Here is an 18,917-nt window from a genome sequence, read left to right as displayed (position 1 = left end):
ATTTGGCCTTGGAATACAGAATGAAGCAGGGCAAAGACTAATAGAGTTTTGCCAAGAAAATGCACTGGTCATAGCAAACACCCTCTTCCAACAACACAAGAGAAGACTCTATACATGGACATCACCAGATGGTCAACACCGAAATCAGATTGATTATATTCTTTGCAGCCAAAGATGGAAAAGCTCTATACAGTCAACAAAAGCAAGACCAGGAGCTGACTGTGGCCCAGATTATGAACTCCTTATTGCCAAATTCAGACTTAAACTGAAGAAAGTGGGGAAGACCACTAGACCATTCAGGTATGACCTAAATCAAATCCCTTATGATTATATATATATACACACACATACACATATATATATAGTTTCTGGGATGCATATACATTATATTAACACATGTTAAGCATTCTTGCATATACAGCTATAGTCATAACAGCAAATCACTTCATACCTAAATGGCAATTGTTTCACTGTTCAGTTCTTTTTGGCTTTCTCCTTTTCCCTTGAATTATTTATTTATTTTTCCTATAAATTTTACAAGCTCACTAAGTGTTCATCTTTTAATACTTTCAGGATGATTACCATGAATGAAGGATCATTACAGTTTAAGTAAGAGAAATAGTCCTCAAAGAAATTTTAAAAATGCATTTAGGTTTCCAGTTAAACCTACAACTAATTGGCAATGATTTATTAATTATGCATTCTGCCATAGAAACAGTAAATGTTACACTAAGGAACATTAGGATGAAATACTGATATGGTAGAAAAGATTAAAAAGTAATTTTACCTAATGAACAGTAAAGTTCCTCTATATATACTTCCTCTAAAATTTGCTGCAGGATGAGATAATAAGTATTGGTATTCAACCATGAAAATGGATAAAGTAGACTAACTCTAAGGTGGGACATGTATTCCTCTATGGCCATGTAAAAAGACTGCATGACTTTTCTTTTTAATTGTATTGTCTGAAACTTCCCATGAACTGGTGAAAAAAAAAATTTACAATAATCACAATAATTTCAAATTTACAATAGTCACAAAATGGATCACTTCCTTTCCAAGTCAGTATCTGAAGTAACAATAAAGTCAAAATATAATAGGAGAAGAAAGATGAAACAAGTTAGAGAAATGCAACTCCTAAAATATGATAATATACTAGGACAGGCAGCATAAAGAACTGTAAGAACTCTGGTTTCAAATCTGTAGTGTTTTTGGAAAATTTTTTTGTGTGTGTGTGAACAGGCAGTTTCCTTGTTACATTATCAACAGACCAAGAATTTCAGGTCTGTACTATAATCAAGAGGTCTCCTGGTGGCTCAGTGGTAAAGAATCCACCTACCAATGCAGAAGACCTGGCTTTCATCCCTGGGTTGGGAAGATCCCCTGGAGAAGGAAATGACAACTCACTCCAGTATCCTTACCTGGGAAATCCCATGACACAGAAGCCTGATGGGCTACAGTCCATGGGGTTGCAAAAGAGTTGGACACAACTTAGTGATTAACAGGGCTTCCCTGGTGGCTCAGACGGTAAAGTGTCTGTCTGCAATGCGGGAGACCCAGGTTCGATCCCTGGGTCGGGAAGATCCCCTGGAGAAGGAAATGGCAACCCACTCCAGTATTCTTGCCTGGAAAATCCCATGGATGGAGCCTGGTAGGCTACAGTCCATGGGGTCACAAAGAGTCAGACACGCCTGAGTGACTTCACTTCACTTCTTAGCGACTAACAACAATAATTGTAACGCAAACAAATATCACTATTCAGTGATAACTTAAAAAAATATACTGAATCTGGGTTCTATTATGACAGCTAGTTATTCCTATTAACAGAACAGAAAATGGTAATTTGATTTTTCCAAATTCCATTTATCTGAGAAAGGTTCTATGTTTTTATCATGATTTTCACTTATGTACAACTTCTTTTCATTTTTTTTTTAAATTAACAAAATAGGGTCTTTCCTGGTGGCTCAGCAGGGAAGAATGCCTGCCAATGCAGGAGACACTGGTTCCATCCCTAATCCTGGAAGATCCCACGTGTGGGCAGAGCCACTAATCTTGGGTGCCGCAACTATTGAGTCTGTGCTCTAGAGCCTGGGAGCCACAACTACTAGGTCCACGTGACAACTGCTGAAGCCTGCATGCCCTAGAGCAGGTCCTTGGCCACAAGAGAAGCTACCATGATCAGAAACCTGCACACCACAAGTAGAGAGTAGCCCCTGCTCTCCGCAGCTAGAGGAAAGCCCTCACAGCAACAAAGTCCTGGCACAGCAATAAATAAAATAAACAAATAAAATTATTTAAAAAATTAAAAAATAATTTTAGTTCTGTATATTTAATCAGAACAGGATTACAAAATTATACTCCTTTATATTCTTCCAATTTCATTTGCTCTATAGCTTAACTCCTGACTTTATGGGACTATAATTGTGTAATATATTGGAGTCCAGTGGAAAGATTATTAAAAAGCAAACATTAAAACATATTTATTGAAATGAAAGAAATGAGAAATAGATTTGTGACTTGTACATAATCTTCCTGGGAAAGAAAAAAACGTTGAGGTGTCCTAGGATCACCACATTAAAGAATATTGTTCTGGATTGTCCATAGGTAGCCCTGTAACCTCAGGCATATCAATTAACCTTTCTGTCTGCATAGCTATAAAATCAAGGTAATTGTGTATGACCTAACTCCATAATCAAGCCACACACATTTATTAAACACCTTCTATGTACCAGTGCCTTTGTGAAAGGATAAGAATATAAGATATTGCTGAAGAATTGAAAACTATCATGTGTGTGTAAGCACTTTGTCAAGGATAATACATTAGGCAAACAACTATGTTACACTACCAAAATTATAAATGCTTTTATAGAAAGGCCGGGAGCACCTAGCTGTCACCTCAAATGGGCAGGAGGATCTTTATTGTGGCAAATTTTACAAGCAAGCTTGCCTTAGAAAAATGAAATACAAGACAGTTATCAGGAAGAAAAAAATAGAATAGAAAATAAGTAACTGGTTTTTAACCAGGAAGGAGAAAGGACAGCAAGGCAAATGATAAAGCAATGACTTCTTTTAGAACTTTAAATTCACAAGGACTGATAGTCTGGGAATATCAAGAGTTAAAATTGCCTCTCAGCTTAATATTCCCATGACAAAATAGGAAAATCATAATGGAAAATTTCTCTTCAGTTAAATAAAGAAAAGAAAAGGACATTAAAAAAATATTAACCTCACTACAAAGACAGAATAGGAAAAATAAACTTACTATGCAATGTGAGACACCCATTGAGAACAGTATAAATAAAGATGACAATTTTGATAATAAGGTTTAGAGAGAGAGAGAGACCACAATAAGAACACAAACCTCTGTTTTGACAAAGCCTACAGTTAGTGAGATTTCAGATTCTAGACTTTCTGACTCTTCATCTTTCCAGAAATTTTACCACTGTTAGTTACAATGTCGAAAATAACATTGCATAACATTACTTGGCAGTTCCAGCAATACACCAGATTACAATGAAAACTAGAAATGTATAAGTCCCTTTAAGCAATATTCTCTCAGATTCCAAGGAGCGTGATGTAAGGAGCAGGTGGGCTATGATATCAAAACAGCTTTGGGTGAGGACGCAACAAGCAGAGTAGAACTTCTCTTCTCTTCTATGTTCACTATTGCCCCAAGTAAATGATTAATTCCACATGGGAGAATTCTTCAAAGGAATGGAAACATTTAACATGGTTATGAGATTTCCAAAAGTTGGCCTATTTAACTGAAACATAACCATCCCTCACTTTATAGAAAAGATAGATTTTAGAAGACGTGACCAAAGTGAATCCTTTTAAAATCATTGGCATCAAAAAAAAAAAAAAAATCATTGGCATCCTTTTTAGAGTCAGGGATTCATTTCCCAAGGGAAAAATAACCCTTCAGTTGGAAATAAGATGGTGAGTCAGTATTGCAGTATTATAAATACTTACTAAGACATGGTCAATAATGCCCATTATCAATTCACATTGTCAGAATTTCTCTCATGACTAGTGACTGCCTAAAACATCATTTCTGATACTTCTAAAACTTTATTCTTAAATTCTTTGCTGCCTTCTCCCAAAGTTTAGGTTGTCTAATAGATCTTAATTACATTGTCAACAGAGTTTTAAATCAAACATGCTATTATTCTAATTTAGACATTCTGTAAATTTAAGGTTACAATCTAGTCAATTTCTATGCTCTGTCAACTTGGGGAAATGAAACAAAGTTTAAATTTCCTTATTCATTCTGTCACTTAGATCTCTAATTAATCTTTCTTGCATGCATACTTAGTCCCTTCAGTTATATCCGACTCGTCGGGACTTTATGCACTGTAGCTGACTAGGCTGCTCTGTCCATGGGATTCTCAGGCAAGAACGCTGGAGTGGGTGGCCATGCCCTCCTCCAGGGGATCTTCCTGGCCCAGGGATCGAACCCACGTCTCCTGTGTCTCCTGCATCGCCAGCGGATTCTTTACCACTGAGTCACTGGGGAAGCCCTAATCTTTCCTATCAGGTAGCAATAAACACTAGCCAAGGGACTTGTGGCCTCAGCTGTTCTGGAGCGCTCTCAGTATCGGGTCATTGAGCCACACTAATCTTCATGTCTATTAACACTTTGAAATTAGAGTCAAAAGATGTCACAGAAGTTGATGAGGCAAAAACAAATAATATAAACATAAACAATCAGATTTAGATGAAAATCCTTCCAATTGGCAATATTTTATTTTCTCAGAGATATTTCATTATACTATCACAAGACTATAATTATTTAATAATTTTAATGAAATTCAAGGGTCATAATGCCAAAGATATCAGAATGCAAAAATAAAACCCCCAAATAACTAGTGTTATCCAGCAGATTTTTAGAATTGTATTTTTTTAATAAAGCAAAAGAAATCAAGAGGTGAGAAAATGACTTGAGGTTCGTGAATGTTAAATGTCCTTTTCTTGACACTTGGAGAAAATGATAGAGAGGTCAAAGGTCAAAGGGGAAAGAACTCATCAATATATTACTTACTTCTTTATATCCAAAGATGATGCGTCCATCCATGAGGAGGGTTGCTTGGAATGTGAAGCTTCCCAGGTTGTAATTATCCTGGAGATGTACATGGTCCCATTGGACAACAAGTGCTGTGCCTATAAACCCCATTGGAACAGAGAAATGCTATGAGAAAAATAATCAGTTCTGGTGGGAATCTTCACAAAAGCATGGATCTAACTTTCTCATCTAGTAGTTGTGCTACTTGCATTGTAGATAGTTAATTGGAATTCTGTTACTGAAATAGCATTTGGGATATTTATAACGAATTGAGTATTCTCTAAATCTAACCTCATACTGAGGTTAATATTGAGCCCAGTATGGGGGAATTTTGCCTTAGGAAGTCCATTAATGTTAATGGGTTTACTGTCTGCTTAAATTTCCATGAGCCACTTTCAAAATGCAACCCAAGTGACTTGAATGAACTTCAAATACATTTGACAAATGCTGAGAGAGAAAGGAACACATTCAGGGAAGCTAGCATCACTTACAACAGACTTGATGTCTCTTCCATATTTCCAATTATACTCTTCCATGCTGAAGAAATTTCTTTAACACTAATGGGAATTTTCTTCTTTTATTCACAGTGCCTGCATTTCTATCTTTGTAGTATTGCTTCTAGAAGGTTGCAAGGCAGCTTTAAGTGCCCCAGGCTAAGATTTCTGAAGCCCTCTTAAAGTACACTGGGATGAATCTTTAGTGCCATATACCACAGTCTGATAAGTCAATCTGCCAATGTTTACTATAAAATTATTAACATGAAATATTAATTGAAACACAGCTTAATAGCCACCAATGAGACAACAAGGATGAATCTGGAGGGGCATTAAGCTAAGTGAAATAAGCCAAAAAGAGAAAGAGAAAAACTTCACGGTATCACGTTCATGTGAAACCTTAAAACGAAGCAGGGACTAGAGTCTGGGGCAAACAGAAATGCTAACCAAAGGATACCAACTTTCACTGATATAACAAATAAGGTCTGAGGATCTGATGTATAACACAGTGACTACAGTGTCTGGCACTGGAGGTACGTGTGCTTGCTCAGTCGCTCCAGTCACGTCCAACGTTGCGACTCCATGGACTGTAGCCTGCCAGGCTCCTCCATCCATGAGATCCAATTCTGGACAAGAATACTGGAGTAGATAGCCATTCCCTTCTCCAGGGGAATCTTCCTGACCCATAGATCTAACCCATGTCTCCTGCATTACAGGTGGATTTGCCACAGGGGAAGCCCAACACTGTATATATAATATTATCAAAATTTACTGAGAATAAAACCTACAGAGTTCACATCAGAAAAACAAAAGGTACATACATTAGGGGATGAATATGTTAGTTAATTTGATGGTAGAAATTCTTTTCCAGTGTATACATATATCAAATTATCACATTGTACACTTTAAATACAGAAAAATATTTGTTTCTTTGAGGTAAAACTTTATAAGTAAACACATTATTTTTGACTTTTACCTTGGTATGTTTAAGCAGCACCTAAGACATAGCCCTGTTTTAAGTGAAAACCCATGTCTCTTCCTTTCACGGGCATCTCTGTATCTCTAGCACCATTTTTTATTTTTTTAAACTGGAAAAGGCAAGAGGACAGTAATAGCCAGGAAATTTTCCATAACTGTAGAAGTAAAAGGGTCTTCTGATCATAAAATGCCTCTTAAAAACTGCTTCTTTTCCTTCACACGTGTCCACAACTTTCAACATCTGGTCTCCTCCTAATTCCTATCCTTGCTAATTTCTATCTACACTAATTTTTTTTTTTAAATTTTAATTATTTTATTTTATTTTTTTAATTTTAAAATCTTTAATTCTTACATGCGTTCCCAAACATGAACCCCCCTCCCACCTCCCTCCCCATAACATCTCTCTGGGTCATCCCCATGCGCCAGCCCCAAGCATGCTGTATCCTGAGTCAGACATAGACTGGCGATTTTAATCAGCACTTTGATGGTGCAGAGAAAACACCGAATTGGCAGGCAGATGATCTAGACTTCGGTCCTGCCTCTCAAACTTTTTGTGTGACCTTGGACACAATCTGCTTGAACCTGTATCTTCTGCAACATGGGAAGTCTAATTTTCACTTTCTAGAGATTTCTGCATTCAGCTCCCAAATACATAGTTTCTGCAAATTCTTGTGCATAAAAGAGGTCTACCTCTTTTTGAGTAATTAAATGTTTTTAATGCAAATTCTGATGATGATACTCTCCACATATTATTATAGCAGGCTTTTAAAAATAACACTAAAATGTGGAAATAAGTTTCATATTATGCCCTATCACAGCTCCTCCAACATTTGTTAAGTGGTTCTACTGGTAAGATTGCTGTTGTTTAGTTGCTAAATAGTGTCTGACTCTGTGACTCGATGGAATGTAGCCCACCAGGCTCCTCTGTCCATGGAATTCTCCAGGCAAGAATATTGGAGTGGCTTGCCATCTCCTCCTCCAGGCAATCTTTTCGGCCTAGGAATTGAACCCCCGTCTGTTGCCTCTCCTGCATTGGTAGGTGGATTCTTTACTACTTAGCCACAAGAGAAGCCCACTAGTAAGATTAGTTGAGTGTAAATGTTATCCTTAAATTTTAAAAGTACCTACATACCTCTATTTTGTTTTATGAAATAATCAATATTTCAAGTTTCACCTGCTATTAAATCTAATAGTCCACAGGTTAGGGAGAGCGACTTCTAGAGCTACAATCTTATATTTCTCTTAGCAGATAATGATCACATATTGCTCTCTAGGTAGCACCTAACACAGGAAGCAACTAGATAAGTGAATCAAAAACATTTCTTTGGTCAGCTATGATGTAGGAGAATAATCTGTCAAGAGCAAACCTTGGACTCAAGCATGGAATTTACCAAAGAGCTGGGTTAGAGTGGTGCGTCTCTTGGCTTATGACTGACAATCATATGTTGTTTCTCTGATGATGGACACAAAATCTAATGGCACAGTTCCTCCTGGTGGAGCTGAAGTTGTTACTTAAGTTCATGTTACAGACTATATGAGTTGCTGCACCGTCCTATGTGCTTAATGGAACTGAGCAGCTGGAACTTAGTATTGCTAGGGTGATCATACTTTCTGATCAGTAGTGGATGCCGATTTTTTAAACTCCAAAACTAAACAAGGCAAGCAGGCTGATCTAGGGGCATTTAAGGTCACTGTTAACTCCAAATTTTCTGATTCTATGTTTGATTAGGTTTATGATTTCGGTAAGAATTATGCTTCTAGTCTGCTATTTATGAGCCATCAAATTATATTTCTAATAAAAGATTTAGCTTTATAACTTTTCTAGTTCTTGTGCATTAATATTCTGTGACTTCCTTACACTCCAGTAGTTATCTAGGCTGGCTATCATATCTGGAAGCATCATCTGATTTTTAAAACCTAGTGCTTTTATGGGAGAAGGCAATGGCACCCCACTCCAGTACTCTTGCCTGGAAAATCCCATGGACGGAGGAGCCTGGTAGGCTGCAGTCCATGGGGTCACTAAGAGTTGGACATGACTGAGTGACTTCACTTTCCCTTTTCACTTTCATGCATTAGAGAAGGAAATGACAACCCACTCCAGGATTCTTGCCTGGAGAATCTCAGGGACGGGGAAGCCTGACGGGCTGCTGTCTATGGGGTCGCACAGAGTCGGACATGACTGAAGCGACTTAGCAGCAGCAGCAGTGTTTTAATACTTGCAGAAATGTTATCTTAGAAGAAATGTTCTAAACTGCTGCTGTCTCCTTAGAGAAGTTTTGCTTTCCTAAAGTGTTGAGTTTCCCATCCTTAAGCACTCCTTCAATGATCCTAACCAATCAGAATTGGAAATATTTCAGTAAGTTGCTCTGGTATGAAAGGACTTTGTGAAGATCCTTACAATATTGAAAAGTGCTTCTATCATTTAATAAAACACAGAAATTACTAGCTTTTATTATTATATTATAAGAACTCAGTATTCCCATTGATTAGTACACAGAAGATATTTCAATAAAGTAAAAATGCAATAGTTCTTGAATATTTGTACTTTCACAAGTCTCAGAATTAAAAATCATTTTATGTACTTAATTTTTTTCATTTATTCATTCATTGTGTAATTATTGAGGACCTACTGTGTATTGAGTTCTTGTGCCAGGTATGCAAGAGAAAATCATTTCTTATAAACAGCCACTGCCCTTTAGAATCCAGTTGAAGTGGCACATATCAATTTTTCAAAATCATTTTAATAAAGGTAAAATTTAACTATGGCGCTACTTAGGCACAAGATATGTGAGAGAGTGTATGAGGAAGGAGACAATATGTTTTATGATTTTGATGTTAATGATATAAAAACTTGATCATCAGAAGCTTGTGTCCATGACTAAATGTCCCCAACATCATCTAGTAAGTGACAAAGCTTGGAAAATACTCAACTTTCTTAACTACATAGGGTAGATTCCTTAGGTGATTCAGGAGATAAGCTTCAGATAAGTTGTTCACTGTAGCTCTGTCTAAGTATACTCAAAATCTGCTTGTATATCTTTGACCCTTTGTACCTCAATTTCCTTTAAGTGGGAGGACAGAATATAACAGTTTTTAACATAACAGAAGGAAATAATTATTATGGTTAACATTTAGAGTTAACTTCATTTATTGGAACACACTTTGGTGTTATTCAAATTGTTTGAAATCTGTTTCTCAAAGTGCACATCTGAATGTGTTTAGTTGTCTTCCTCTTTTGCTATTTTGACTTGTAAAATGGCTTTATCACACTGGTCAGATCTCTTTCAGCAAAGTGATGTCATTTTCCCAAAGCTGAGGTCACTAGTAAGTCTATGCTACCCTACGGTTAATAGGGAGACCTTGTTCATTAAGGCAGGACAAGAGGAGAAATAGCTCTGTTCAGGCCACATGCTTCTATTTTTTAAAAGATGATTCTCATCTGGGGAAATAAATAATATTTTTGTATTTTAAAGAGTACAGAAATTTCTATTTTTAAGTTTCCAAAACAAACGCTCTTTTCCTATATTTTATTTTTCTATCATAGTTACAGCTTTCACTAAGATGTAGACATGAAAATTCATTTATGTTTTCAGGAACATAAATGTCTTACTTAGGTTTGGGGGCATTTAGTGACAACTGAACTGAACTGAAGTGACATAGTCTACGTCTTCCTTGACTATTTTATGTTCCCCTAAAGAAGTAGTAAGGATAGAGTGTTGTCAGTATATACGATAAAACTTAACAGCTCTATTTCATATTTCAAAGTCAGTAAAACTTTTTCCTTAAGTGAATTTTGTTGTTTAGTTGCTGAGTTGTGTCTGACTCTTTTGCAACCCCATGGACTGTAGCCACTAGGCTCCTTTGTCCATGGGATTTCTGTACTGGACCGGGTTGCCATTTCCTTCTCTAGAGGATCTTCCCTACCCAGGGATCAAACTCACATCAACTTGGCAGGTAGATTCCTTACCACTGAGCCATCTGGGAAGGCCAAGTGAATTTTAATTACTCACTATCCTATGTTTTCTGGAGAAGGAAATGGCAACCCACTTCAGTACTCTTGGCTGGAAAATCCCATGGATGGAGCAGCCTGATAGCCTACAGTCCATGGCATTGCAAAGAGTCAGACACGACTGAGTGACTTCACTACTACACTATCCTATATTTTCAAAACATACAAATAGTTTATAAGTTTTAGAAATTTAATATCAATATATTATGCCACTTGTCTTTACCTAAAAATCAGAACTAAAAAAGTTTTCTTATTTACTTCTTTTCAGTAGGAAGGACTTACTTCAAATAGCATCAAATAAATGTGTTTGCTTTGTTCAGAACAATGTTTGCTGCAACTCATTTATTACATTCCCTAATACATGTTAGTAAATGTTTGTTAAATGAGCAAATGAATGAATGAATACATGAGTAACATTTAACCATATACTTGATCCACTTACTATAGTATTAATTGGTGCAGTATAACATTTGTTACCTCAGGCTATTTGCATCAAACAGTTAACAAATCCAGTCTAAACCCAAGATTACAAAAATATTAATATGAATCTGATGATCAGTGTTTATAAGTATACAGTCAGTAAAATATAGGATAACCAACACATACCATTATCAAAATATCTGACAGTTGAATTTCTGGATACACTGGGATCAAAATTTGCCATTAAAGGTGCTATGTACTGTGTGGCTGTTAGCATTCGGTGCACAACTTCACCAGTGTATATGAAACCTGTAATTAGAAAAACAGGAACTTGTTAAGAAAAAAACAGAATATTTTAATTAAAATACCCTGACTCAACTTCAGTTACATTTTGAAAAAAAATCACAGTAGCTAAAAAAAGAAACATAATTAATATCTTAATATCTGATCAGCAATAGTTGAGTCTGGATTAATATGGTATCAGAATAGTATACAATATGGTAGCAGAATAGTAATCAGAAACCTATTATATGTACAGTTTTAACTGTGGGAAAGTGACTACTATCCAGAGAGATTATTAGGGTGAAAAGGCTAGTATAGTACTGTAAGTAATCCAAACGTTAAATCTGCCTTTAGTAATCCCTTGTTATTTTTATACTAGTCAAACAGGTAAGTTCAGTTTACAAATGAATGTATTCTCATGATGTTCAGTTACACATTCTTAGTCTCAGTTTAGAACACTTTAGAATTCACACATACATATATTTAATACTAAAATGCAAAGTATTTTGAACCATCTATTCAAAGTTGAAAGGAGGCTAAGCACTCATGGATAAACTTCACATTTCTCAGATTGCTCATGTAGCACTGTATCAAGGCGTTAGTCTATATGTTTGCAGATAAGATGGTAAACCATTGATAATGCACAAATACCTCTCTATTTATTTTTTTTATTATTTATTTATTTATTTTTAATCTTTTTTATTTTTTAAATTTTAAAATCTTTAATTCTTACATGCGTTCCCAAACATGAACCCCCCTCCCACCTCCCTCCCCACAACATCTCTCTGGGTCATCCCCATGCACCAGCCCCAAGCAAGCTGCACCCTACGTCAGACATGGACTGGCGATTCAATTCTTACATGACAGTATACATGTTAGAACTCCCATTCTCCCAAATCATCCCACCCTCTCCCTCTCCCTCTGAGTCCAAAAGTCCGTTATACACATCTGTGTCTTTTTTCCTGTCTTGCATACAGGGTCGTCATTGCCATCTTCCTAAATTCCATATATATGTGTTAGTATACTGTATTGGTGTTTTTCTTTCTGGCTTACTTCACTCTGTATAATTGGCTCCAGTTTCATCCATCTCATCAGAACTGATTCAAATGAATTCTTTTTAACGCCTGAGTAATACTCCATTGTGTATATGTACCACTGCTTTCTTATCCATTCATCTGCTGATGGACATCTAGGTTGTTTCCATGTCCTGGCTATTATAAACAGTGCTGCGATGAACATTGGGGTACATGTGTCTCTTTCAATTCTGGTTTCCTCAGTGTGTATGCCCAGCAGTGGGATTGCTGGGTCATAAGGTAGTTCTATTTGCAATTTTTTAAGGAATCTCCAAACTGTTCTCCATAGTGGCTGTACTAGTTTGCATTCCCACCAACAGTGTAGGAGGGTTCCCTTTTCTCCACACCCTCTCCAGCATTTATTGCTTGCAGATTTTTGGATCGCAGCCATTCTGACTGGTGTGAAGTGGTACCTCATTGTGGTTTTGATTTGCATTTCTCTAATAATGAGTGATGCTGAGCATCTTTTCATGTGTTTGTTAGCCATCCGTATGTCTTCTTTGGAGAAATGTCTATTTAGTTCTTTGGCCCATTTTTTGATTGGGTCGTTTATTTTTCTGGAATTGAGCTGCAGAAGTTGCTTGTATATTTTTGAGATTAGTTGTTTGTCAGTTGCTTCATTTGCTATTATTTTCTCCCATTCAGAAGGCTGTCTTTTCACCTTGCTTATATTTTCCTTTGTTGTACAGAATCCCTGTCAAGCTACCAGCCACATTTTTCACAGAACTAGAACAAATAATTTCAAGATTTGTATGGAAATACAAAAAACCTCGAATAGCCAAAGCAATCTTGAGAAAGAAGAATGCAACTGGAGGAATCAACTTGCTTGACTTCAGGCTCTACTACAAAGCCACAGTCATCAAGACAGTATGGTACTGGCACAAAGACAGACATATAGATCAATGGAACAAAATAGAAAGCCCAGAGATAAATCCACACACATATGGACACCTTATCTTTGACAAAGGAGGCAAGAATATACAATGGAGTAAAGACAATCTCTTTAACAAGTGGTGCTGGGAAAACTGGTCAACCACTTGTAAAGGAATGAAACTAGATCACTTTCTAACACCGTACACAAAAATAGACTCAAAATGGATTAAAGATCTAAATGTAAGATCAGAAACTATAAAACTCCTAGAGGAGAACATAGGCAAAACACTCTCAGACATAAATCACAGCAGGATCCTCTATGATCCACCTCCCAGAATTCTGGAAATAAAAGCAAAAATACCTCTCTATTTAGAGAGTTATCGATGTCAGCCTATTCCAGCTATTGGATAACGAGAGGGAATTTACTATGGAGAACTTAATCTTGAATTAAATTTCAATAGCTCCCATGTTACAACTCTACCCACCTTCAATTATTCACACTGGGTTTATTTACTTTGTGGATTATCCATGACAAATTGTTAATCCTATACTGGCTTCTGGCCTCCAAGGGCTTTAGCTGCCTAAAAGGAGAGTCAGCTCAGGGAATACTAATTTCTAATATTAAACTAGGAAGTGCACAATTAAGAACACATAAAAACATACATATACACACATTATTACAAAATAAAATTCAAAGCAAGTTATTTGTGACAACGCAATTGTAATGTTTAGGTACTCATAAGTTAACTACATATCTGAGGTTACTATAGATCATTTTTCTATTAATATTTTCATAAGAATTAATTTTAGAAAAAGCAGAATTAAAAAAAACCCACAAAATTATGTTTAATTTAATCTCCTAAAAGTGTAAAACTTTTATCTCACTTCATGGTCTGAATAAAGCTTTCATTAGCATATCATGGCCCTCATTGTTTCAAATTCCCTATTGCAATTTCTAGTAAGTTATTGGAGAATTAAATCTGTAGTTTGTTATTGTTGTTTAGTTGCTAGGTCATGTCCAACTCTTGTGAGACGCCATGGCCTGTAGCCCCCTGGGCTCCTCTGCCCATGGAATTTTGCAGGCAAGAATGCCGCAGTGGGTTGCCATTTCCTTCTCCAGAGGATATTCCTGACCCAGTCTCCTGCGCTGGCAGGCAGATTCTTTATCACTGAGCCACCAGGGAACCCTAAATTTGTAGTTATTTAGTTTGAAATCAATTTCTGTCTTTCCAGCAGTGTCTTCTTTCCTTTGACTTCCTTTTTATTTTTCACCAAAGGCATAATTTAATCATAGCCATTCAGCTTTTAAAAAGATACTTAAACTGGTAAAATCTTTAGCATGTTATAGTCATTAATTACTCTTTGTTTCTCATTCACCAAAAAAAAAAAAAAAAAATCTTTCAAAATAAATTCTCAGTGTCTTGAGCAGAACCTTGTAATTTGCAATGTCACATAGCTCAAGTGTACTAAAAGATGACAGTAGGGTGAAACAGTCATTACTTTTATTTGATTTCACTGTAGATTCTCAGAGTCACGCTCTCAGTGTTCAAAGTCCAACATCCTTACAATTATAAAGATGAAGAGTGACTATTTTTCAGGGTCTGTGATTTTTTTCTCTTATCCTCACCAGTGTGCCTTTTGCAATTTCACCATTAAAAGGAATACAGCAATTCTATAAATGTAATCTTTTAAGGAAAAGATTGATTTCCACTCTGAAAGTGTTCTTTCAGGGTCAATATCTCTGGATAGTTACTCCTCTACTTTAAATTTTCCATGTACTAATAAGAGAAACTGATTGATTTAAAGAATAAGGAGAGCAGCAATTCAAGGCAGTAAGATAATTTTAAATCAATACGATATTTATTCACTGAAACAACTGCAGTAAGAAATTGCAGCAGCAATTCCTAAAAACAGGATTGAAAAATGCAGTCATAAAAGATTTCAGATACATAATTCTCACTATTAGTTTTTACAATAAATAAGATTACATTTATTTTATAGATTTCCCATTCTATATAACTCAGTTTTCAGATCACAAGAATCACTATCTTTTGCTTCCTCTCCTCAGGAAAAAGTTTTCCAGGACTAGAATTTCTCAGATTTCAAAGGTGAAGTCTCAAACCGTTCCCAAATAACTAAGCGAAAAGATGAAAGAATGTGCTAGTGTGTAAAAACTATATTTACAATAACATTAAACTATAGGAGTATAACAATTGCTACAACTTCTACTAACAAGTAGAGAAGTGAAATTGTTCAGTCATGTGCGACTCTTTGCGATTCCAAGGACTTTAGCCTAGCAGGCTCCTCCGTCTGTGGCATTTTCTAGGCAAGAGTACTGGAGTGGGTTGTCATTTCCTTCTCCAGGGGATCTTCTTGACCCAGGGATCAAATCAAGGTCTCCTGCATTGCAGGCAGACACTTTACCCTCTAAGCCACCAGGGTAGACCCACTAGCAAGAAGCTGCTACTATAATTACTAGCACATCTGCCACTATGATTAATCTGTTGCCACTATTACCATTAATACCACTACCACCAAGACTAATGTGAAAAACAATTCAAGACAACAAAGATTCCACTACTCCACACAATGAGTTTAATTTTGCTAATTCAGAGAATATTTGTTTTCTTTAGCCATATGAAACCCAGTTCCTCCATTATCTTAGGTTAGTTCTTAATGACGATAAAGTAAAATGCTTGAATGTAGCCATGGGCCCTACTGAGTTCTCCTTACACTCCTAAGTTTTAAAAATATCATTTCAGAAATGATTAATAACTGAGTGGAGAGAAACCTTCCAGGCCTGCTGAGAGCAGGGAGGGAAGTGTAATCAGGTGTTGAATAAGAACCAGCTATGCAAAGTAAAGCATCTTTATTTGAATAAATTTTTTCCAAATCTTCAAAAGCACTCATAGCTACCTATAATCCATTTAGACATTTGTCTCTTATCTTTAGTTGTCTAGAGCATGTCCAGCTGTATGAAAAAATATTTCATTTTTCTAGTCCTTCACATTTTAAGGTAATTTAGGTAACATATATTTACTGTTTTTTAATTTTTTTTTATTTTCAAGCTTGGTTGTAGCCACTTGAAAAGCTGATCACAAAATGTCTCTTTTACTCATTACATGCTTCTAGTTTAAATAGAATTTATCTACCTGGTCATAAGATTTGTAGAAAAGTGGTTATTACCGAGCAAATGTGTAACTCAGTGATACTTCCACTTAAAAAGTCCAAATAAGAGAAGCAAATGTGTTTTGATTTTTGAATTTCAACAGTTACACACTTCTCTTGCTTTCATTACTAACCCTAAAGTCAAGTTCTGAGCTCAGCTATAACTGACAGATTTTCTCTTGCAATTGAAGGCTCTACTTGGCTATTTCTGTAGATGGTCTCTAGTCACTTGAATAATCTGTAGTTTTAAATTTGTACACCTCCTCAAGCCTTTGAGAATTCTATCACCATAAGTCCTGATATGAATAACCCCTACACAATAATTATATATTTACTAACCATGATTAAATATTTATTAACCACAAATATTATTGTGATAACTGTGAGATTAACCAACACCTATATGGTGCTAGTTTGCTTTAATCATGTTCTACTCTTTGTGACCCCACAGACTGTAGCCTGTCCGTCTCCTCTGTCCATGGGATTTTCCAGGCCAGAATACTGGAGTAAGTTGCCGTTTCCTTCTCCAGGGGATCTCTCTGACCCAGGGATTGAACCCACATCTCTTCCATCTCCTGCATTGACAGGAGTGTTCTTTACCACTAGCACCACCCAGGTACCCCTTTCCAATAAAGTCTTGTGCTTTGTCAGTACATGTGTCTTCCTGGACAATTCATTTTAGAATATTAAACAAGAGCTTGCTCTTGGGTCCTGGAAGGGGTCCCCTCTCAGGTAACAGTTTCACTTAGAGGGTGGCACACACAGAAAGGGCCTGGAAGCTGCACACATACCCCCTTCCCCTTCCCTTTGCCTTATGTATCTCTTCCATTCAGGTGTTCCTGAGTTGTATCCTTTAAAATAAACCAGTGTGAATATGAGTGAAAGTTGTTCAGTTGTGTCTGACTCTGCAACCCCATGGACTGTAGCATGCCAGGCTCCTCTGTCTATGGAATTCTCCAGACAAGAATAGTGGAGTGGGTAGCTGTTCCCTTCTCCTGGAGATCTTCCCAACCCAGGGATTGAAACCAGGTCTCCCGCATTGTAGGCAGATTCTTTACCATCTGAGCCACCAGGGAAGCCCAAGAATACTACAGTGCGTAGCCTATTCCTTCTCCAGGGGATCTTCCCAACCCAGGAATCCACCCGGGGTTTTCTGCATTTTAGGTGAATTCTTTACCAGCTGAGCTACCAGGGAAGCTCCAATACCTATATGTATGCATGCTAAGTTCCTTCAGTTGTGTCTGACTCTTTGCAACCCTATGGACTATAGCCTGCCAGGCTCCTCTGTCCATGGAGATGCTCCAGGCAAGAATACTGGAGTGGGTTGCCATGCCCTCTTCCAGGGGATCTTTCCAACCCAGGGATTGAACCCATGTATCCTATGTCTCCTGCAGTGAAGGCGGATTCTTTATCACTGAGCTACCAGGGAAGACCTCAATACCTATATGGGCCTTACCAATTACATCATTTTTATATATTCTCTTCAATGTATCCTTATAATAACTTTGAAAGGAATTACATTATTGATTTTGTTGTTGTTTGATCACTAAATCATGTCTGACTCTTTACAATCCCATAGAATGTAGACCACTAGTCCCCTCTGTCCATGGGATTCTCTAGGTGGAGTGGGTTGCATTTCCTTCTCCAGGGGATCTCCCCCACCTGGGGATTGAACCTGCATTGCAGGTGGGTTCTCTACCTCTGAGACACCAGGGATGTCCACATTATTAATATTAGTATTATTATTATTAGGCTTCCCAGGTGGCACTCGCGGTAATGAATCTACTTGCCAGTGCAGGAGATGCAAGTTTCCACTTATTAAATGAAGCTCGTAATGAAGCTGGGTAATTTGCTTAAAGCCACATGGCTAGAATTGGTCTCCAAATTTTATGACCTCTTCACAACATACTTTAGAATTCATTACGTGTCTGTAATAGACACTCTCCCTCACTGGATTTCATTCTTAAACAAAGAGTTTGAGGAAGAAAAGACCTGTTGTCTCTGAAAGTTCCAACACCTCCACCTTAGAGCAGACGGGCAGTCCTCTTAAGTCCTGCTATTTTTGCTGTACTGCTTCAGCCTCTATTCTTTAGAGGCTTCAAACTGTATGAATAGATTTAAATTAGATTCCTCTAGTGAAAGTGAAAGTTGATCAGTCATATCCAACTCCGCGACCCCAATGGACTATACAGTCCACGTGGACTCTACCAACTGAGCTAGGAGGGATGCCCTTTATTACAGTCCCCCAAATGACTCTCAAATTGGTAGGTGACTGACATATGAGTAGAGAATTTATTTAATGGTGAAATCAAATTATTTCTAATAATTTTACTTAAGTTCTTTGACTTTATTGTTTTAAGTTCCTCGGCTTTTCTGTGCCTCAGTTCTCTAATCCACTAAATGGAGGAAAAATCATATCAATATCATTGGATTGTTATTATGGTTGAATGAGTTAATAAATAAAAAACATCCAAAGACAGTGTTTAAAACAAAAATGTGCAAGAAAAAACCAATCAATTAAATTCTCCCTAGAGGGGATGGGAAGGAGACCCAAGAGA

General features: G+C 36.9%; 1 protein-coding gene across 2 annotated transcripts in view; it reads right to left on the bottom strand.

The window, feature by feature from the left end:
* Nucleotides 1–18,917, bottom strand: part of PLXDC2 (plexin domain containing 2) — a 435,854-nt gene that overhangs the window by 119,466 nt on the left and 297,471 nt on the right. For both annotated transcript variants that reach the window (XM_005687914.3, XM_005687913.3), the window contains exons 5-6: nt 11,150–11,272; nt 5,042–5,160 (exon numbers count right to left, since the gene is read on the bottom strand). In XM_005687914.3, coding sequence (XP_005687971.1) covers nt 5,042–5,160; nt 11,150–11,272 — 242 coding nt within the window. The remainder of the gene's footprint in view (nt 1–5,041; nt 5,161–11,149; nt 11,273–18,917) is intronic.

Source organism: Capra hircus, chromosome 13, assembly GCF_001704415.2.
Source record: "Capra hircus breed San Clemente chromosome 13, ASM170441v1, whole genome shotgun sequence".
Lineage (NCBI taxonomy): Eukaryota > Metazoa > Chordata > Mammalia > Artiodactyla > Bovidae > Capra > Capra hircus.
The sequence above is the reverse complement of the archived record's forward strand: the minus strand, read 5'-3'. Positions and strand labels throughout refer to the sequence as shown.